The sequence below is a fragment of the Notechis scutatus genome, chromosome Z (assembly GCF_049901735.1).
Source record: "Notechis scutatus isolate UNSWTSFEM ecotype Mainland chromosome Z, rNotScu1.2, whole genome shotgun sequence".
NCBI lineage: Eukaryota > Metazoa > Chordata > Lepidosauria > Squamata > Elapidae > Notechis > Notechis scutatus.
This window is the reverse complement of record NC_142025.1, coordinates 133,505,467-133,527,339: the sequence shown is the minus strand read 5'-3', so window position 1 is coordinate 133,527,339 and position 21,873 is coordinate 133,505,467. Positions and strand designations below refer to the sequence as shown.

Here is a 21,873-nt window from a genome sequence, read left to right as displayed (position 1 = left end):
GTGTAGAGCAAGCATCTCCTTAGTCGCACCTCTCACCTTTTCCAATCTGTGGTCATGGATAAACAAAGCCTCAAGGAAGGGAAACCGTACTTTTAATGCTTGGTTTTAAAAGGCAGCATACCAAGTTTAAAAGTAAATAGGGATTTACACATAAGAGAGGGTTAAATGACAGAGTTGCTGGTGGGACAACAGTCATGGAGGAGAAGCTAAAATTAAGCTCACCTTATGGAAATCATCAAAGGTAACAGCAGCCACAGCTCCCCGAATGCGTGAAGCCAATGTCTTACAGGCATCACCTATAAAATCTGGGACTGAAAAAAGGCGGGTTGCTTCAGCCGCTGAAGGAATCTCAAAGTGCCTGATGGGAAAACAGATCCATACACAGTTACAAAGAAAACCTGAGAAGATGACAGTGATTTGATGAAACTTTGCTTGCCTGAACCAGACCATTGTGACTTCACAAACTTTCTCAGACTTTACAGTTACCATCCAGTTAACCCTCACTTACCAGTTATAGGCCAGTTGGAGCTGGAGACGGGCATGATCAGCTGTTTCAATAGTGATAATGTCAGAGCAGAAATCTGGTCCCAGGAGGAGGCATAGAGAACGGCGCATGTGGGGGCGCTTGGGTCGGCCCCCAGAGAGACTCAGGACTGTGAATTGCTCATCTGGACCCAGTAGCACAAGTTCTGGTCCAAAAACCACCCTGAAGGAAGGAGAAGGTCATATTAAATCCCAGAGGTTTCAAACAGCATTTGATATTATTATCTGGAATTTTAACCTTCTTCATTATAGAGCCTCAATGGCGCAGTGGTTAGAGTGCAGTACTACAGGCTACTTCTGCTGCAGCCAGCTACCTGCAATTTGTCAGATCGGATCCCACCAGGCTCAAAGTTGACTCAGCCTTCCATCCTTCCGAGGTGGGTAGAATGAGGAGCCAGATTGTTGGGGGCAAGAGGCTGACTCTGTAAACCACTTAGAGAGGATTGTAAAGCACTCACTATAAAGCGGTATGTAAGTCTAAGTACTATTGCTATTAGCATTTTTGTTAAATGAGTGGCGTGGTGGCCTAGTGGTGAAGACCCTCGCCTCCCACTTGGAAGGTTCAGAGTTCAATCTTAGGTAGTGGCAGATGTTTCTCTCCTAGGGTGCAAAGAAAAAAATATCTGCTGCAAACTCCCCGTGGTGTCAGGAAGGGCATCCAGCCAGTAAATACATCTAGATCAGGGGTCGCCAACCTTTTGGACCCCAGGGACCACCAAACTCATAATTTTAGATCCCAGGTACCACTAACTGGTTCTGTGGGCTTGGCCTAATTTGTGGGTGTGCCTTGGTGGTCATGTGACTGGCTGGGCATGGCTTATATGTAAATATTATAAATATTTATATAAATATTGAATTTTTTATAAAAAAAGAGCAATTTTTACCCAAAATCAGGCAAAGCAGGCAGGCAGATTGAGTTGCTCACAGAATCACAGATTCATTCAGAAATCTATCTATCTGCCATTGGCTCAGTCTGTCACATAAAATTTGCTTGCAAGCAAACTCATAAAATTAACTCACAACACACCATGCATGTAAATATTGAATTTTTTATTTAAAAAAAAGAGCAACTTTTACCCAAAATCAGGCAAAGCAGGCAGGCAGATTGAGTTGCTCACAGAACCATTCAGTGATCTATCTATCTGCTATCGGCTAGCTCAGTCTCTCAAATTTGCTTGCCGTGAGTCTGCACTGAATTTGCTTGCAAGCAAACCTTCAGTCCTAAGGGAGATTCGGCTGTGCTTAGCTAGAAAGCAAGAAATCCAACCATTTCCTGCTTCCTAGCTAATCTAAATCTCCTGGCACAGCAGAACAAATGATGGTCGGAAAAAGGAAAAATAGCAACTTAGCAGACAAGTTTACCGGTAAGGAGTGAGTGGGCGGGAGGGTTCCCACAGGCCATGTGGGCTGAGCAGCCTTGTGTTTCTGCGCAGCCTGGATTAATTGCTTTGGGGGGTGCTCCGGGGGGTGAGATTTCTCTGCGGCCCACCAAAATTTTCCCACTGGTTGGCGACTGCTGATCTAGATGGCCCAACTCTGCCCCAAATTAAGGGATTACAGGATTGTAAAAAGGGAGTTTATTATTAGCATTTTAAAAAGTGATGTCAGCATTTTTTAATATGATGGTCTAGCTACTTTTTTAACTTCAGTAAAACGTTTTTCTTCTTGGTCAGGGCAATTTCTTTTGGTATGGGAGAACTTGTCTTTTCTGCACCAAACAATAGAAACTGCATTCTGAAAGTCCTCGAATACACTTGCAAGTTTTAAGAAAGGTAGAAACCTAGCTGGGGAAAAGTAACATAACCATAAATTTGCCACTTTTGGAATCTTATCTAGAATCAATGATTTCTGTTGTTCAAGTCTCGCATGTAATCAATATCTTGTATTGTTTGATCACTTGCTTTCGGACATATCACATATACTAAATGTTTGTATTGTATTTCTTTCTGTACAGTATGAAAAGACTTGACATCCCCTACCCCCCCAATAACTGCTTTTTTGCTTTGCCTCAATTACTTAGCAATTTGTATTTTTAGAAAAAAAAACACCTTTACAATAATAAAGGTGTCTTTCTCAAATTCAGGGTCACTTTCTTATCAGCTCACACCAACTCAGGTACCCAACTAGTTAACATGTCACGAAGTCTCCTCTAAGGCCAGAGTTCTTTTGCAATGCTTATTTTCATATTTCAGATCACATTTGTTGAACAACTCCTCTGTCAATATCATTTCCTTCCAACGAGTACAGAAGTGGTATTCAGCAGGTTCTGACCAGTTCTGGAGAACCGTTAGTGGAAATTTTGAGCAGTTCGGAGAACTGGCAAATGCCACCTCTGACTGGCTCTGCCCCCATTTATTCTCTGCCTCCCGAGTCCCAGCTGATCAGCTGGGTCTTCTTTTGTTGCCCTGGACAGGAGAACAGAGCTGGAAAGCAGGTTAGTGGGGTGGGGAGGGAATGGGGATTTTGCAGTATCCTTCCCCTGCCATGCCCACCAAACCATGCCCACAGAACTGGTAGTAAAAACATTTTTAATCCCACCACTGAACCAGTAGATTAAATTTTACTCTTTCTGATCCCCTGGGACTATTGCAATGAATTATACAATGAATATATAATTATATTAACTTGAATCAAGAGCATCTTGTAGAAAAAGAGTGCTAATTTAATAAAATGTAGGGAGAAAAGGGAGGGGTAAAAGACCTGAAATGTCTACTTTTCAGCCTCATTGAACAGGAAGAAACTAGAGGCTAAGTTTGTGAAGAGAAGATTTTATTAAAGATATGGCAGCCCTTTATTAAACCTTTAAAGGGCTCTCTTATCTTTAATTTTGCATGTTAAAGTTGCAGAGCTGGAAGCACAAATTGGTGTCAGTATATTATTGAAATATACTGCTAATAATTACGTCTGAGGGAGAAAAACGCGAAGGCCTTGCGGTGAAATGCAGTAATATGACTATTAATACTGGGTGAAATTAACTGCATTATCTGGGCTAGCCATCACCAAATTAAATCCCATATGTATATGGAAGAAGGCCAGAAGGGACAAGTAGCGTATGTTATCTTGTGCTTCTTGAATAAAAGACAGAAAATAAACGAAAAAATAACCACAAATATCACAAATGAGAAAGAAGCAATTCTAAAAGTCAAGCAGGCAACCTAGTTCCCCTGAAGTCTAAGGTCTGGAGTGGGCATGCTCATTTGTCATTCCAGAGGGAATTCGAGGTCATTTCCTGGGGCTCTATCTCAAAATCAGACCAGATTACCAAATTTGGGGCAAACAAAGTTGCAGGCAAGAAACTGAATCCACTTTTCCAGCAGCAGTCAAACCTATTTGTTAGGAACCATTGGAACTTGCAAGCATCACTTCCCGAGCCCAATTGTGAGTGTCAGCAGCATTCCCACAACTTTGTCCAGCAAGGTAGAGAGGTAGCAACAACGGGCCAAGAAAGCCGATTCTTAAGAATGTGCCACCCCAAGCCTGGCTCTAGAAAGACTACAGGTAGTCCTTGACTTATAGCCATTCATTTAGTGACCATTCAAAGTTATAATGGCACTGAAAAAAAATGACTTCTGAGCAGTTTTCACACTTACCACCCTTTGGTCACGTGACCAAAATTTTGCACTTGGCAACTGGCATGTACTTACGACAGTTGCCCTGTTCCAGAGTCGTGTGATCACTATTTGTAACTTTCCTGGCTTCAGACAAGCCAAGTCAAATGGAGGAAGCTAAATTCGCACAAGGACAGCATGATTCATTAACAACTGTGGCAAAGAAAAAAGAACCGCCACTGTATATCGGACATTAACACAATTGAGTGGGTTCAGAGGTATTTCCACTCTTCCACTCACAATAGAATTCCCTATGCCTCCAGGGTCGCAATTTTGGGCCTGGACAATCTAGAACTGCACTGCCTGCGATCTGATCTAAGCCTAGTTCACAAAATTGTCTGCGATAACATCTTGCCCGTCAATGACTTCTTCAGCTTCAGCCTCAATAGTACACCGGCAAACAACCGATACAAGCTCAAAGAAAACCACCCCAAACTCGATTGCAGAAAATACAAGCAACAGAGGAGTCAAACCCTGGAACGCCCTACCTGACTCCATTGTTACAGCCTCAACCCCTCACAGCTTCAACCTCAAACTGCCTACCGGGGACCTCACCCCATTCCCAAGAGGTCCTTAGAGGGGGCCTGCATAAGCGCATCAGCGTGCCTACCGTCCCTGTCTTACTGTCCCCATCTATCTGTATTTATTCTTGTTTATGTTCAACTTGTTATCTTGTACATGTTTGACAAACAAACAAATAAATAAAAGATCATAAAAATGAGGTGCAAGTCATTAACAACTGCCTTGCTTAACAACAGAAATTTTGAGTTCAATGGCAGTCAGTCAAGGACTATCTGTAGATGAATTTTCTCACCTGGATTTACGCTCCTTGTAGTCGTAAACTTGCACAGTGGCGTTGTGGGGGACACGGTAAGACACAGCCTGTGTCTTATCACGGGGCAACACAACGCCCTTCTCAGAACTGTCTTTGGAGCGATCAAGAAGAGGATCCCTGCTGGTACTCAACAAATCCTCCACATGGCCAGGCAGATATTTCTCCCACAGTTCCTCATCCTGAGACAGCATGTAAGAGTGGCCAATCACAGCTCTAATCTAGAAGAGAATAAGAAATGGTAGGAAACATAAGAATACATAACATTTAGGAGAATTTCCTGGGCAATCTTCTTTATTTCAGAAGCATTATGAAAAGGAGGTCTCCGTTTGATGAGGGAATAGAAGGGGAACTTAACAAGTAGAACTTTGCAAATGATACTAAGCTGGCAGGAATAGCTAACACCCAAGAAGATAGGCTCAAGATCCAGAGGGATCTTGACAGATTAGAATGCTGGGCCGTATCTAACACAATGAAATTCAATGTAGAGAAAAGTAAAGTCCTACACTTAGGCAAGAAAAACCAAAAGTACACACATAGACTGGGTGAAACCAGGCTTAACAGCAGTAACTGTTACAACAGTAACACGTTGTAACTTTGAACAGTCACTAAATGAACTGTTGTAAATCGAGGACTATTTGTACATATTTGATAGCTAGCTTCCATTTAAAAGGTAGAAGACACTAGATCCTACAGGACAAACAAACCTCACCTGAAGTTGTACCACTGACATCTTATTTATATTGTCCTGTAACCATCTCTGTCTTTGCAGTAGTGTCCAGTGCCCAGAGCAAGAATACAAGGAGGGAGGGAAACCAAGTTATTGCATGTTGGTTTATTTTGGAAGAGGGCTGAAAAAAAGTAACCAATGCTGAAGCACAAAGATATCCTTTTCACACCATCGTGATTTCCTTTTGCAAGGAAAGGAATTTGAGTATGAGCTTTATCTGAAGAGCAGTTAAGAAATAATACAGTGGTGGCTAACCTTTTTGGGCTCCTGTGCCAAAAATTGTGCACGTGCTTGCACGCTCGTGCTCACGTGCCAGCACCCAAAAGGCAATGCACGACCCTCATGCCCCCTACGCATGCGTGTGCAATCCCCTGCACACACACCCCACCGCCCCCTTAACTGCACTGCATCACAGCTGATTTTCGGCCAGTTTGAGGCCTTTTTTGGCTTCCCAGAGGCTTGAGGAAAGCTTCTGCAGGCTTCTGCAGGTTTTGCAGGCCGAAAACTAGCCCCATTTTGTCACTTCCGGTATTTTCGGAAAAACAGGAAGTGACAAAACAGGGCTAGTTTTCGACCTGTAAAGCCTGCAGAAGCCTTCCTCAAGCCTCTGGGAGGCTGAAAAAGGCCTCAAACCCACCAAAAATCTGCTGTGAGGTGTGTGCATGCACAGTGAGGTAAGTTTGCCTGCAGTTCACGTGCCGGCACAAATGGCTCTGCGTGCCACCTGTGGTACGTGTGCCATAGGTTCACCATCACGAAAATAATGTAATGAACCACATTAGAGAATTGTGGTCCTTTTGCTAAAATTGACCTCTAAAAGTCAGCATTTCTAAGGATTGATGTTCTTCGGTAACCACTGCTAGATCTACACCACTCACCTTCCCTGTCTTAATATCCCGGACATAAATGCCTTCATTCTCAGCCAGGGGAATAGCGTGGCGTTGTTCCATCACTTCGACCTCCGCAGGTGGTATGTACTCCAGAGGCCCTCGGATCAGCCAACGGTCACCTGGCTTGCGTAGAATGTCCTCGTCATCCTGGGTAAGAGACCAAGTAAGGGGAAGAGAAGGAGTGTCCTATCCAGCTGTAGCAATCCACCCATCCATCCGCCCTGGCCAGCAGAGACTCAGGATCTCCTACCTCATTTTTGTCTTCAAAGGGGCGAACTGCACGTAATAAGAGGCCATCTTCTTCAGACAGGACGTAAATGTCTTGGATCCCGTCTTTCAACCATTCTCCAGGCTGTAGGAAGAATGATTTCTCACCCTGCAGAATGAGAAGCAAGAATTGGGGAAAACTCAAGAATGATTATCAGTCATTGGTTTGTTTGTTTTTTTAAAGCGGGGGAGCTTAACTCTATTTATTAAACCATAAAATTGTGAATTTGATGTTGGCTAATTGCCCGAATGGTATCCTCCAGTTCCAATCACTATCACCCAAAATTATTGGCAAGTTGCCTGCCATTTTGAGTTTGGAAACCAAAAATATAGTGCAGTGTTTCTCAACTAACTTAAAGATGTGTGGACTTCAATAAAAGCTTTAAATACTGTAAAAGATGCATACTAATGGGAAGTTGAAATCTGCCCTGGCCTAAGTCTTATGGCCTAGAACAGGGGTCGCCAACCTTTTGGACCTCAGGGACCACCAAACTCATAATTTTAAATCCCGCAGACCAAAGACCCTGGGAAAATCCCAAAAAAAGTCTGCAAGGAAGTTCCCCACCCCGTTTCCCTACCGATCGATCATTCTTTACTTGGGATCACAGGATAGTGTCTCCAGTTCCATTCTCAGGGGGGGGGAGAGAGAGAGAGAGAAAGAGAGACTTTTGGCTTCATGCAAGGAAAGCAGCAGAAGTCTTTCTTTCTCTCCCCAAACTCCGCCAGAAATGAGTCTTTGCCGGCGCAGCCTCTTGGAGCAGGATGCCTTGCAGGGTCCCAAAGACTCATTTCTGGCAGAGTTTGGGGGAAGAGAAAGAAAGACTTCTGCCACTTTCCTTGCGTGCAGCCAAAAGCAGAAGAAGCTAAAAGAAGCAGCTCCGGTGGCCAGGCGAGGTGCGTGGGGTAAGTGAGACAAGTTCCCACCCTCCACCCTTCCCCCCCACCTCACTACTTTGTGTTGTTCACAATGCAAGTGACACAAGCAGTGTGTTCCAATGGGCCATGTGGGTGGTGCAGCCTTGTGTTCCTGCGCAATTTGGATTAATTGCTTTGGGGGTGACATTTCTCTGTGGACCAACGTTTTCTTGCGGACCACCAGTGATCCCCAGCTCACTGACTGGCGACTACCAGTCTAGAAAAGGTGAAACCTAAAATCTATTTCACTAAACTGATTTTTAGTGACTGCCCCTATAATTTTCTTGGCAGGCAAAAGGTAAAAGTAATGGCTTCTCCTGCCCAGCCACGTCCAACTCTACTGGGGAAGTGCTCCTCTCCATATCTTGGTGGTGGCAGCCAGTGTTGTCTGAAGACACTTCTGTGGTCATGTGGCCATCATGACGATACATACATCAAGGCCCATAGAATGCTGTTACCTTTCCACCGAAGTGGTACCTATTTATCTACTTGAATTTGCATGCTTTTGAACTGTTAGGTTGGCAAGAGCTGAGGCAAGCCCGGGAATGCACCTTGTCACGCAACATTCGGGTCTCAAAGCTCAGCAACTCTAACTGCTGAGCCACCGTGCTTTCCAGTTTTCTGGGCAGCATTACACAATTAGTTCACCACTGCCTTTTTCAGGGATGTTGTTTTGTCTGGTGTGCAGCTCAGAGATAGTGGGATTCCCAGAATTCTATCCAAGCACTTACCAATTCCAACTCTATTTAACTTCTGAGCATAGACAAGCCTGGGCAAATGTTATTACTTAGTATGTCACACACGTTAATCAAGAGGACAAAAGTCCGTAACTGATCTTGTCTAAGGACAGCAGTATATGACTTTTCTAGATTAAAGTGTGCCTGTGCAAATGGCAGCTGTGAGGCGGGGGGCCACCCACCGGATGGAAAGATGGAACAAGTGTTATAAAACATTTAGGATTTTATACATAGTGTAAAAGCCTCACCAAATTAGCCAGGCACACAATGGATTATTTTTAACTACTTTTTTTTAGAGCACATTCAAAATAGACACTCATTTTTGCACGCTCATGTCTACTTAGATATAGAAGGATGGGGGGGGGGGAGGGAGGGAGGGAGGGAAGAAAGAGCTGTGAAATTCTAAGAGGAACTCATAAGAAAATCGTAATATTTGAAAATTATGCCTCCATTGTTTAAACTCTCAGTTCCTGTAATGATAACAGAAGAATGCACGCAGAAAGCCCATAGAATAAAAAAAATGTAAAGATGCACGCAGAGTACAGTTGTTATATAAAAGAATACAAGTCTACATTTCTTGTTAATTATACTAAGTAGTAACTGTAACTAATGTGCTAAAACACAAAAGGGTAGATCTGAAATCTGAGGGGGAAAAGCAGGAGAAGACAGATCAGTAATGGTTATATAATCAGAAAAAGGGTAGCCAATTTTTTTTCCAGCCCACAATTAGCACCTTGGAGAGAGTTTACTTTAAAAGAGAGAATAGGAACCTGAGCTTTCAAGAAACTCCTCCCATCCTTGGAGTTCTCCAAGCTGAGCCAAAATCGCATTACTGAAATTTGACTGCAGTGTGTCTGAGTTTCAGGGCTGCCTATGCACCAAAAGTTGCCAGCCAATTTCAAGTATCCGTAACAAAAAACAGAGTAATACAGGAAGTCCTTGATTTACAATCACAAATGAGCATCGAATTTTGTTTGTTAAGTTGTTGTGGTCATAAGTAGAGTTACCACATGCTCAGATTTTATGAGCATTTTTATAACCGTTGTCCACACCGCAGTCATTTGGCAAATCACATAGTTGTAAGTTCAAACCGAGCTTATCCAGTGGGCAATTTTTTGCCCATAAAATGGCAAAAAAGTCACAAAACACGACCACCTGACTGCAGGACACTGCAGGTGATTGTAAATGCGAGCGAGTCACCAAGCATTAAAAATGTAATCACATGATCCCAAGGGTGGTACGGCAGTTGTAACTTTGAGAACAGATCGTAATTTTTTTCAAGCCTATCATAACTTTGAATAGTCATTAAGTGATAGGTTGCAAGTCCAGGATTACCTGAAGGGATCACCCGTTCATTTCTTCACTGCACACTATCAGAACTGTGATTTCTGGCAAATTTATCCTAATGTTTAGCCCAAATCTGTTTTACTTGCAATCGCTTTCCTGCTCTCTGGAGTAACATGGTTTAAGAGAGCAGGAGCTGTGAATACAAAGTTACTTCCTAAATCATTTATACATGGATGTAACATCTAAAATAATAATTTTATAACGGCTTCCTAATGTGCCTCCAGTAGGAGAGGTACAACAGCTTCTCTTGAAGGATAGATTGCTTTAAGGCAGGGGTCTCCAACCTTGGCAACTTTAAGACTGGTGGACTTCAACTCCCAGAATTCCTCAGACAGCAAAGCTGTCTGAGGAATTCTGGGAGTTGAAGTCCACCAGTCTTAAAGTTGCCAAGGTTGGAGACCCCTGCTTTAAGGAGTTCTATTATAATCACTAGGGTTGCCCCAATTAATAGTTACAGTACAGGTAGTCCTTGACGCACAATCATTCAGTGACCATTCAAAGTTACAATGGCACTGAAAAAAGTGACTTACGACCATTTTTTCTCACTTATGAACCTTGCAGCATCCCCCATGGTCACATGATTGAAATCCAGACGTTTGTCAACTGACTCATCTTTACGACAGTTGTGGTGTCCCAGGGTCATGTGATCCCACTTTGTGATCTTCTGACTAGCAAAAGTTAGTGGGGAAGCCAGAGTCACCTCACAACCAGGTTTACTAAATTAACTACTGCAGTGATTCACTTAACAATTGTGGCAGGAAAGGTTGCAAAAAAGGGGGGGGGGACTCATTTAATAACTGTCTCGCTTAGCAATGGAAACTTTAGGCTCAATTGTGGTCGTAAGTCAAGGACCACCTGTATATCTTTAGAGTCCTTCATGCTTCTGAGATAAAGATACATACCTTAATGACCTTCTTCTGCCCAAGCTGGGGTCTGCCATCTACATCTAATGGGTCACAAACTACACAATACTGGCAACTGTTCAAGGTGATGATGTCAATAATGCCCAGCACTTCCTCATAAACATCAGGGATGTGAGCTTCGGTGTCCATCATGGTGACCAACCACTCTTCTCCAGTTTTCCTCACGATACCCTGAGAGTCCCGAAATGTTTTAGTGGCCCGGAGGTGCAGTGCTTTCTTCAAAGAGAAAAAGAAGCAGAAATATATATATATATTAGTGGAAAGGCTCCTTTTTTATGATTTAACATTATTTGTTATTAATCTGACTCTTCATGCAAAGGGCATATCCTGTAGAGTTTGAGCCACAGCTCGAAATGTCACTTCTGATTAAATTTTGCTAAGAAACAGACAAGAATGCAAATATTAGGCAGCAGTGTCAACTGTGTACCCTCTCAGAAAATGTTGGTCTACAAACTTCTCACCTCAGATCGCCAGTGGTATGAGACTAATCTATCAGTATCTGGCAACGTATTGGTTTTTAAAACAGCCTTCTGCTTGCTCACTCAAGGAAAAAAGGCCTCAGGAAGCAGAGAAAGACTACAAGATCCATACAAGACAGTCTGTCTGGTGTAGTGCAGTGCTTTTCAAACTTGACAAATTTAAAATGCATGGACTTCAATTCCTTCGTGCAACCAGGAGACTGTGAGTTCTAGTCTCACCTTAGGCATGAAAGTCAGCTGGGTGACTGGGCCAATCACTCCCTCTCAGCCCAACCCATCTCACGGGGTTGTTGTTGTAAGGAAAATAGGAGGAAGGAGCATTAGTTGGCGCTTGCCACCTTGATTTATCAATCAACCAGTCTAGGCGGGATAAAAGTATAATAATGCAAGGTCATGGATATCTCCATATGAACAGAGGTTAGTGACTTTTAAATTTTTATTAAGGTATTGGGAAGGCTAAACTAAAAGTCTCTAACCAAACATACTTTCCCAGGGAAACTAAAACTTTCAGCCATAAAATATTCAAAAGCCAAAGACTGCTGGAAATTTAGAAAAGGATTTACTGGGAGGCCAGTACAGCTCTGGGACAGCAAAAGAAACAGACAAGAATGCAAATATTAGGCAGCAATGTCAACTGCGTATCCTCTCAGAAAATGTTGGTCTACAAACTCTCACCTCTGATCACCAGTGGGGAATGATGGCGCCTTTATGACATGTGGACGTCAACTCCCAGAATTCATAAAGGGGCCATTATTCCCCAATCTTGCCGTATCCAACCACACCTATATTTTAAGCATACAAAATGAGACCAAGATCCTTCCCTTCTTTAGGCCTGCCTTTCCTCCAGTGCCATCAATAAATCCACTTGTGTTTCAATACCATGCATCCTGGTCTCATTCAAACATTCCCCTGGGAATATTGTCCTATATTGTAAGGCCCAAAAGTCACTGAGCAAATGGTGCTACTCAGAAGGTATTAAAACCTGGGCTTTCCTTTCTTTGTCTAACTCAAGGGTCTCCAAACTTGGCAAGTTTAAGACTTGTGGACTTCAACTCCCAGAATTCCTGAGCTAACATAACTGGGGAAGAATTCTGGGAGTTGAAGTCCACAAGTCTTAAAGCTGTCAAGTTTGAAGACCCCTAACTAGTCTATTGTCTTTCAGAGCAATTCACACAATCTTTAAGGTTGTGCCAGGTAAAAATCGTTCCATACATCTTTCAGTCCAATTAGCTATGAAAAAGTAGCTTTTTCCGTATTTGTTAGGCAAGGGACATTTGTAGTATGCCTGTATATGAGGCCATCTGACCATAAATGGAAGAGCTTTGGAATCAAATAACAGTTTGGCCTGGACCTTGCAGCAAAAACCTTGAAAACCAAAGGAACAGAAATCAATAACATCTTTCCTATAACCACTACTTAACACTGGAAGTTGTAAAACTGTCACTTACTTTTTCAGTCAGAATGACAGCATCAACAATCTCAACTACTTTTTCAAATACACCTGGCAAGTAAGCCCCAACCTTCTTCACCATCCATTCCTCACCTGTGGGGAAAAAAATGGGAAACTCAAGATACACACACACACACTTCTAAAGCTGCCCTTTCATAGGATCATAGATAAGAAATCAGAAAGATACCTGTCACACGTTTGTTCCCTTCTCTGTCTTCGCATTCCTTCCATGCCTGAAGTTTGATGGCTTGGTTGGGATGAATGATGGTGGCATGGATTGTCTCCACAATTTCAACCTCTTTTCGTGGGATGTAGGTACCTGGAAATAACAATGGTTTATTAGATGAGCTAGCTAGGCTCCAAATCAATTATGATAGGGGTGGGAAAGAAATGAGAGTTTCTGATTTGGCCAAGCCAAAACACAAGAAAAGGGTTCCACGTATAGAGGGAAAGGTATTTGGGGAAGAAAAATCATATGATCCATATTTTCATTTTAACACTACAACTATTCACTTAAAACATATTCTCAAGAGTTTTTTTTTCAACATTATCATTTTGCCATTAACACTTGAGCCAATTACAGGTAATTCTCGACTTATTGAGCCTAAAATTTATGTTGCTAAGTGCGTTTTGCCCCATTTTACAACTTTTCTTGGCCCCGTTTGTTTAATGAATCTGGCTTCCCCATTGACTTTGCTTGTCAGGTTACAAAAATGATCACATGACCCTGGGACACTGCAACCATCCTAAATGTGAACCAGTTGTCAAGCATCTGAAAGAAATCATGTGACCATGGGGATGCTGCAATAGTCATAAGTGTGAAAAGACTGAGTCATAAGTGTGGAAGACTGAGTCCACCTTGAACCTGATGAGATCTGATCTGCCAAATTGCAGGCAGCCGGCTGTCAGCAGAAGTAGCCTGCATTTCTGTACTCTAACCACTGCACCAAAGGGTCATAAGTCACTTTTTTAGCCATTGTAACTTCAAATGAACTAAATGAACAGTTGTAAGTCAAGGATTACCTGCATTAAGATTAAAAGCCAATTGGGATTTTAAAAATAGGGGGAAAATACATGCAGTGAGAAGAAAGGGGAGAATTCAGAGGAATATTTTGGCCCCAGGTTTCCTGGAAAACAACTGGGTCTGACTGACTCAGTTTTCCTCTTCGAATGGCAAACAACTTGATGGAATCTCAGAATTCCTCACCTTTGTTCATATCCATTTGTTTCAGCCGAAGATGTGGTGAAATGAAACTATAATATTCTGCAAAGATCTACAGGCGTCCTCCAGGGGTGTGGAATCTCTGGCTCCCCATATTAGTGCACTAAGTAGTGCACTCAGGATTCCTCCCCATTGACTATGCTGATTGGGGCTGTTGGGATCATCTGTTCACCAGCCCCACAGAGGAGCATACACCTCACTTCCCAAGCAACATTTCCTTCCTTGACAATTGCCACTTACCGGGTCCTTCAAACAACCATTCATCTCCAGCAACGTATTTGCCCGCCTGGTCATCTTCAAAGTCCAGCAGAGCTTTCAAATGCAGGGCAGTGTTAGCCAAGACAATTTGTAAAGGTGTAATATCCTAGGAAAGCAGATGAACAAAGGGGCTAGTTACAAAAGCAATGTCAGGGAGTAGACAAGCCTTGGGAGGCTGCCAAACTCAAGGAAACATGGTTCCTTTTTTAATTCTGGAAAGATCTTTCTTATGGGTCAAGTAAATTGAACACAGCAAAAATGTCAATAAAATTGAACTGAATAAATAAAAACAGAATCTTGAAAATTGCCATGATAATTTTCCAGTGTAATTTATATGGGTAGTCCTCAACTTACAACCACAATTGAGCCCAAAATTTCTGTTCCTAAGCAAGAGAGTTCTTAAGTGAGTTTTGCCCCATTTTACGACCCTTCTTGCCACAGTTGTTAAATGAATCACTGCAGTTATTTAGGAACACGGCTGTTAAGTGAATCTGGTTTCCCCATTGACTTTGCTGGTGAAAAGTTCGTAAAAGGTGATCACATGATCCCGGGACACTGCAACTGTCATAAATATGGGTCAGTTGCCAAGCGCCTGAATTTTGATCATGTGACTCCAGGGATGCAACAATTCGTAAGTACGGGAAAAGGCTGTGTCACTTTTTCAGTGCTGTTGTAACTTCGAATGGTCACTAAATGAATGGCTGTAAGTCAAGGACTATCCGTATTTGGTGTAATCAGCCAAAATTCCCCCGAGTCTCTTTCTCACACTTCCCTGCTCCACTGAACTGAAGAATCACTTCTGTAAATGGGCTGCTGCCTGGTTGGACCTGTTTGGGCGAACTGGTAATTGTGATCACTGGCTGGGCCCCACTACCACCCCGCCCCTGTGCTATCCTTTCCCTATATAACTAAATTTCTGGCTTGTTCCCCCTGCCCATGCTGCCCAGCTGAGTCCTGTGCTGTGCCTGCTGGACTCACCTGAGTAGGTTAGCTACATGTTTGAAGCACGTGCTCACGACCAGTGAACCAGTTGTTAATGTAAGTGCAGCCCACCTCTGTGTTCTCACGTTCTCTTATGCATTCCATCACACGTAGAAATGTACAACATGGAATTCACACATTCATACATTCCCCCTGCCCAGGGGTGGACTTCAAAAAATTTAGCAAGGGTTCTCTGCCTGGTTGCTGGGTGGGCGTGGCTATAGTAGGTGTGGCCCAGTCGGCCTCCTGCATCATGGCGGGGAGGAGGTTTTTTGCCCTCCCCGGGCTCCAGAGGCTTTCCTTGAGCCTCCAGAAGGGCGAAAATGGCCTCCTCGGGCTCTGAAGGCTCTCTGGAAGTTAGAAACGGGCCCGTTTCTGGCCTTCCTGAGCTCCTGGGAAGCCTGTTTTTTTGCCCTCCCTGAGCCTCTGCATGTCCTGCACTTACCCACATCCAAAACGGGCCGTGTGGGGACTCCTGGGAGAGGTGGGGTGGGCAGGGCCAGCCAGGAGTGGGATTTGGGGTTTCTCCGAATTGTGCAGAATCTTAGCTAGGAATTCTCCCAAACCCTACAAACCCCCAGCAACCCACCCCTGCCCCTGCCCTTGCTACAAGAGGACGCCCAAGGGATTACTCAGTATGGGCCGTTTGAGGAGGGGTTAAGACACGCGTACCACTTTTAGTTCCTCTCCTGGATATAAAGGGAAAGGGTCCTGAGCCATTCTGATCTCCAGGTCAGCATGTGCGAGGCGGACTTGCCCCAGAGCATCAAGATGGACTGCCCCATTCACTCCACGAATCACCGGATTGAGGATGATACAGTAATGTCGTGGTGGAACCATCACCATTTTCTTTGGAGCTAATATGATCCTGAAATAGGAAAGAAGTTTAGCAAGGCAGAAAGGGAGAAATAAGATCTTGGGTTTCTTAGTTCCTGGTTAAAGGCGACGGCTTTAAGCTTGACTTCCAAGTTTTGGCATGCAGGTAGTCCAGGTAGTACCCAAGCAAAATTTGGACGCTTGGCAACTGGCATGTATTTATGATGGTTGCAGTGCCTGAGGGTCATGTGATCACATTTTGCAACCTTCTGACAAGCAAAGTCAATGGGGAAGCCAGGTTCGCTTAAAAACCAGATTACTAATTTGTCAACTGCAGTGATTTTTCTTAACAACTGTGGCAAGAAATGTCATAAAATGGGGAAAAATTCACTTAACAAATGTCTCACTTAACAACAGAAATGTTGGGCTTAATTGTGCTCCTAAGTCAAGGACTACCTCTACTTGAAGCCTGCAGGCTTGATAAAGAACTTGAAAGAAAATTCGGAATTTTGCTATTATATATGTTGACATATATGTACAAAGATGGAAAGACACACTAATTTCCTCCTTCAGTGGAAATATTCCATGCTGCCTTTTTAATATTCCCCAAAATATTTCATTCTCTAGGAGGGCTGGTGGTTGCTGACTTTCTACACTACGGAAACCTCTTCAGCCAGCACTGGCTCAGTGGCCTTGAAACTGAAATGAGCATCGTCAACAACTAACGAAGTAAAATCCATAGGGACACCTTTACTTTACCTTTTACATGTGGGGTAATTCACTACAAAAAGCAATTACGTTTGCAAGAGTTAGCAGTAAAAGGAAACCAGGATGTCAAATAACATGGTGGCTGGACACTATCAAAGCTGACATAAGCCAGAGTTTAGAACAACTCAGAGAAATAGGGCAAGATTGAGAAATGTGGAGAGATCTGGCCCACAGAATTGCCAAGAGTTGGATATGACGGATAACATCATAATCAGAACTTGCAAAAAGGGGTTCTCCCAGAAGCTGTCCTTTGCTAATCCTGATGTAACAAGGGTTACTAAGACAGCCAAAATGGCTGCAAAGAAAGTGCCAACAAAGATAACAGAAAACCAGAAGAGAGTTAAGGGATCAAAACCCAAAGGTGAGGATTTGTCCCGGGAGAAAATAGCAAGAAGAAACTGGAACAATGACTTTTGAAACTGCCCTAAGGAACAAAGGAACTTTGCATCAGGTAAAATTAAATACAGCAGCTTCACTTCCTCAAAGCAACTGAGCCTCATCCAGAATTCAATTAGCCAGCCCCACCTATGATTGATTCAAAGGTCATGTAACACGTACTGTACAAATAGTCCTTACAACTACAATTGAGCTCAAAATTTATGTTACTGAGACATTTGTTAAGTGAGTTCTGCCCCATTTTACAATCCTTCTTGTTCTTGCCGCACTTAAGCGAATCACTGCAGTTGTTAAGTTAATATGTGATCGTTAAGTGAGTCTGGTTTCTCCATTGACTTTACTTGTCAGAAGGTTGCAAAAGGTGGTCACACAACCCTGGATACTGCAACCATCATAAATATGAACCAGTTGCCAAGCATCTGAATTTTGATCACATGACCGTGGGGAGGCCGCAACAGTCTTGTGAAAAACAGTCATAAGTCACATTTTTCAGTGCCGTTGTAACTTGAGTGCCTTTGTAAATACACTTTTTGTAAGTTGAGGAATATTTATACTTGCATTCTGGTTTCTAATTTATTTCATATCAGTGACTTTCGTATGACGGTAGTTGTTGTAAATGTTTCTATCTCTGCTTTTATGACAAGGTAAGCAGCCTAGAATGGAATGAAAGTGTGATTGGTGACATGTAAGTTTAATAAATTTAGAGCAGGTGTCTCCAAACTTGGCAACGTTAAGATGTATGATTTGATTGCTTATTATACCCTTATTAAGTGTTGTACCTTATGATTCTTGACTCTTGATGAATGTATCTTTTCTTTTATGTAGACTGAAAGCTTTGCACCAAGACAAATTCCCTGTGTGTCCAATCACACTTAGCCAATAAAGAATTCTATTCTATTCTATGTGTGAACTTCAACTCCCAGCATTCCCCAGCCAGCAGCTGACTGAGGAATGCTGGGAACTGAAGTCCTCATGTCTTAAAGTCGCCAAGTTTGGAGACTCCTGCTCTAATAGTAGTTTCTATAGTAGCCCAGCCCCTGAAAAAAAAAAATCAGCAAAGACTTGCCGCCCCTCCAGCTCCCCCTGCAGATTAATTCTTGGTCTCAGCAGAAAGACTGAGCAACTGCCCCCTTGCTGAAAGTTTGAGAAAAAAAGCCAAAACTTTTACACAGGCGAATAGAAAACCTCTATTTTGTTGCAAAACTTTGGACAAATAGGAACTGTACTCCCGGCTTGGAAGAGCGGTAATTATTTTCCCAAGGAAGGGAGAGAGGCGTGAAAGGTAGCTACGTAGCCTTAGCGGTACGATATTCCCAACCAAACCCCGATTAGGCTCCTCTTTCTGCCGGGACTCACCTCTCATTATCCTGGCGGATGTAAGTCTTGGGCCCGATTTCCACGCGGGTAACATTGGAGTTCTGATCCAAGACATGGATGTAATAATAGGGCGGGATCCGGATAATCGACTCGTTCGCCATTTTGTCTTCCAAGCTCTTTTGCAAGAGAAGAGTAAGAGGATTTTAGAAACCGGCCAAAAAATAATCACGGGAAGAACGCCAGCTGAGTCATTCTCCCGTTTTTTCCTCTCCGCCGGAAGGGCTTGAAGTTTGATCGCGTTTGCAATCTCTCTCTTAGCCACCAAGCCCAGCAAGATGCTGGATCCTTCTTAAGAATTCAGCCGGGCTTACTCAGCAACCAGCGCCCTCGGCGAGGGAAAGCGGCATACTCGCTCCATAAATTCATACCCCTTTAGCAGTTACGGGAAAACCTAGTTAAAGAGCTGGCCATGCAACGTGGGGAGATGATTATTGCCGAACGTGGCTGTCAGGTTCGCTATTCTGGGTGAAAAAGAAAGCCACACAAACGTCCCTGTTTTGGGTTGGGTTTTTTGTTTTTGTTTTTTTGCAAGTGTTGGCCAGAGAGATTCACCCTTAAACTCTTCATTTCTCCTTAACCGAGTCTTACTACTGTACGTAATTAGTGAGAAAGTCAGTTTCACTCAACTAACTGTTATACGTCCTGGCTCACATTGCTGCACTTTGGGAAACTTCTTAGCTCAAAGAAAGATAGTTTGAAAAAAAAAGGATGGTAAAAGTCTTAGAATGAATGGGGGGGCATGGCCCACCCCAAACTGGAACTAGGAAGGCAAGGATAAAAAAAGTGAATTACACTTACCAATGGAGTTGCTTTCTGTAGCTTCGGGGATGGACCTAGACTTGGAATTCCTCTTTATAGTAAATTTATTTCCTGGTTTGAGAGGTGGAGCAAACTGCAGCTGTTCAAAAAAAATTGCGAAAGGGGAAGCAGAGTTCAAACACAGTAGCCATCCAGAGTTTTGCAGTCAAATAATAGTCCTACCAAAGTACAGGTAATCCTCAATTTACAGCATTCATTTAGCAACCATACAAAGCTACAATGGCACTGAAAAAAATGACTTATGACTGTTTTTTCAGAGTTACAACCTTTCCAGCATCCCTATGATCATGTAATCAAAATTCAGGTGCTTGACAACTGGTTCATACTTATGATGGTTGTAGCATATTGGGATCATGTGAGCATCCCGGGTCAGATCCTGTTTTATGGTAACACCCAGAAACTTAAAACTGACCACTTAATCCACTCGATCTCCATTGATAAGCAAGCGCTGGGTGTCTGATCTGTTCCTCCTATAATCCACTATAAGATCCTTGGTCTTATTGGTGTTGAGGATCAAGTTATTGTCTCCACACCTGTTGTAATGATGAGGCAGTCGAGTTGTTTGATCATGAACAACTGAAACATGATGATCTTTATTGGAGTCTAGTCTTGCATTTATACACATTTTTAGTTATCCTCCATCACTGGTTAACTTTGGTTACTGCTTAACTTTCATTACTGTTTAGCACAGTAATCCATACAATTAATTATCTCTAGTTAAAGTAACATATGTTTACTTCCTCTCTCTAATCCTCCTTTAGATTAGTGACTTTGTTTACCTGTCTACATATCCTCGTTTTTTATTTTAAATGGAGGATTCAAAGATTTATGAATGTATCGCAATTGTAGAGAATTAAGAGAGGGGGAAGCAGGATGAAACAATGCAAATAAATTTGGAATACATTGAATAAAACAACAGCTTGCAATTAGTACAATAATAATAATTATAGCATAAAAGAAAAACTCTGAGCCAAGACCAATCGGAGCCAATTGGTTAGCCACTCAAAAGGTGAGTAATGAGCATGGATATTATTTTGAATGTATGATTGTAAATTGGCAAGCTCATCCTCAATAGTTTTATTCAAAGAATGAAAATGCACAGCACATCCACGGTGTCCAAGTAACGTACAGAACCCTCCCTGACGGGCTAAAAGATAGTCTATGGCAAAACGCTGCTGTAAGACATCTTGATTTAAGTCTTCTATTTCATGCTGCAAATCACGAATAATAGCAGCGGTAGCATTGATGGATTTTTCAAGTCTGCAGGTGAGACCAAGAATAGATCATCTGTTTTCTTGAGCAATTATGCCAGGATAAGAGCCTAGAGTAAGGACTCTTGTAATGGCCCCTGCCAATGCACAGCCAAATGTAGAACCAGAAGACCATTGTGTGTCAATAATGACTTCATCATTACATGTAGGCCCCAGAGAGGAACGCCGCTGTCGAGTTGATGGGAGCGTACCTATTTGAACAGGTAGAGTAAAATAACCTATAGTTGCACATTGATAATTCTGAGGATGAACATTAGTAGCATATTTATCAAAAAAGAACCACATATTAGGATCCTTAAGCTGCCAACCAGCACATATCGATCCTGTATTAGATTGATCAGAGGCATTAAAAATAGGAAAATTGTCAGGATACATATCAGGAGCTATATTAATTCCATGCAAAGAAGAATTAAAGGTACCTGACAACCAATAGTAGTCAGAACAATAATTATAATTCCCTAGCTTTTTAAATATGTGCTGAGCATCATCATAATCAGACCAATTATGAAGCCAAGTGTGTTTAGCGTGACAACAGAAACACAGACCCCTTGTAAATTGATTAGCTTTCAAGTAACACCAACGGACAGAATTCAATTGCATAGGGGGTTTAGAAAATAGCCAGGAGTGTGAAATAGACTGTAGTTGTGAGACAATAAATGTAGAAGACATGATCAAGTTAGGGGTAAAAGAAATTTGACCAAATGCCATTGGGGGCTCATAGTATAAAGTAATATTTGTGCCATGGGTCATAAACATGTATTGGGCATGACGAACCCACAAATTAGGGTTAAGACAAACCACAGAAGTGTCATTTTGAGCAGAAACACCATTAAGCATAAACAAGAAAATACAAAGTAAAATGGTAACATAGTTAGCAGTAATAATAGCAAAAACAGCAGCAACAAGATTTTCAGGAGTCTGAGGTAATGAGGCCTGTTGCAGTTGTTGTTGAGCTTGATATGTAGTAGATTTAACCTGGCCCCAAGTGATGGGTTGCGGGCACGTCGACCTTGGAAGACAGACTTCTGTGTTCAGATGAAGATTGAAATCCGGAATCGGGTTGTGAAGGCCCTGATGCCATGCCATGATACAGACGGACACAGCGCGCTGGAACCCACACTGCTTGTCGAGTAGAAGGATCTTCCACAGCAGCGTAACCGCGACCCCAGGTGATCAGCGGTGTAGGGCCTTTCCAGGTTGGATCTGGAGCTTGGCAATACTTTACCAAAGGCCTTGCTAAAGAT

The 21,873-nt window shown here is 42.7% G+C and overlaps 1 protein-coding gene across 3 annotated transcripts in view; it reads right to left on the bottom strand.

Annotated features, from left to right (window-relative positions):
• MVP (major vault protein) overlaps positions 1–21,873 on the bottom strand; it is a 68,407-nt gene that overhangs the window by 13,313 nt on the left and 33,221 nt on the right. Inside the window, exons 2-13 of one of the 3 annotated variants that reach the window (XM_026682207.2) lie at positions 19,338–19,437; positions 18,519–18,653; positions 15,855–16,050; positions 14,184–14,307; positions 12,909–13,040; positions 12,720–12,814; positions 10,772–11,008; positions 6,854–6,979; positions 6,592–6,750; positions 4,966–5,204; positions 509–706; positions 223–358 (exon numbers count right to left, since the gene is read on the bottom strand). In XM_026682207.2, coding sequence (XP_026537992.1) covers positions 223–358; positions 509–706; positions 4,966–5,204; positions 6,592–6,750; positions 6,854–6,979; positions 10,772–11,008; positions 12,720–12,814; positions 12,909–13,040; positions 14,184–14,307; positions 15,855–16,050; positions 18,519–18,640 — 1,764 coding nt within the window. In that variant the 5' untranslated portion in view covers positions 18,641–18,653; positions 19,338–19,437. Of the gene's footprint in view, positions 1–222; positions 359–508; positions 707–4,965; positions 5,205–6,591; positions 6,751–6,853; positions 6,980–10,771; positions 11,009–12,719; positions 12,815–12,908; positions 13,041–14,183; positions 14,308–15,854; positions 16,051–18,518; positions 18,654–18,907; positions 18,929–19,337; positions 19,438–21,873 lie in introns of those variants that run through there. The other 2 variants (XM_087944985.1, XM_087944984.1) reach the window with 2 other exon arrangements.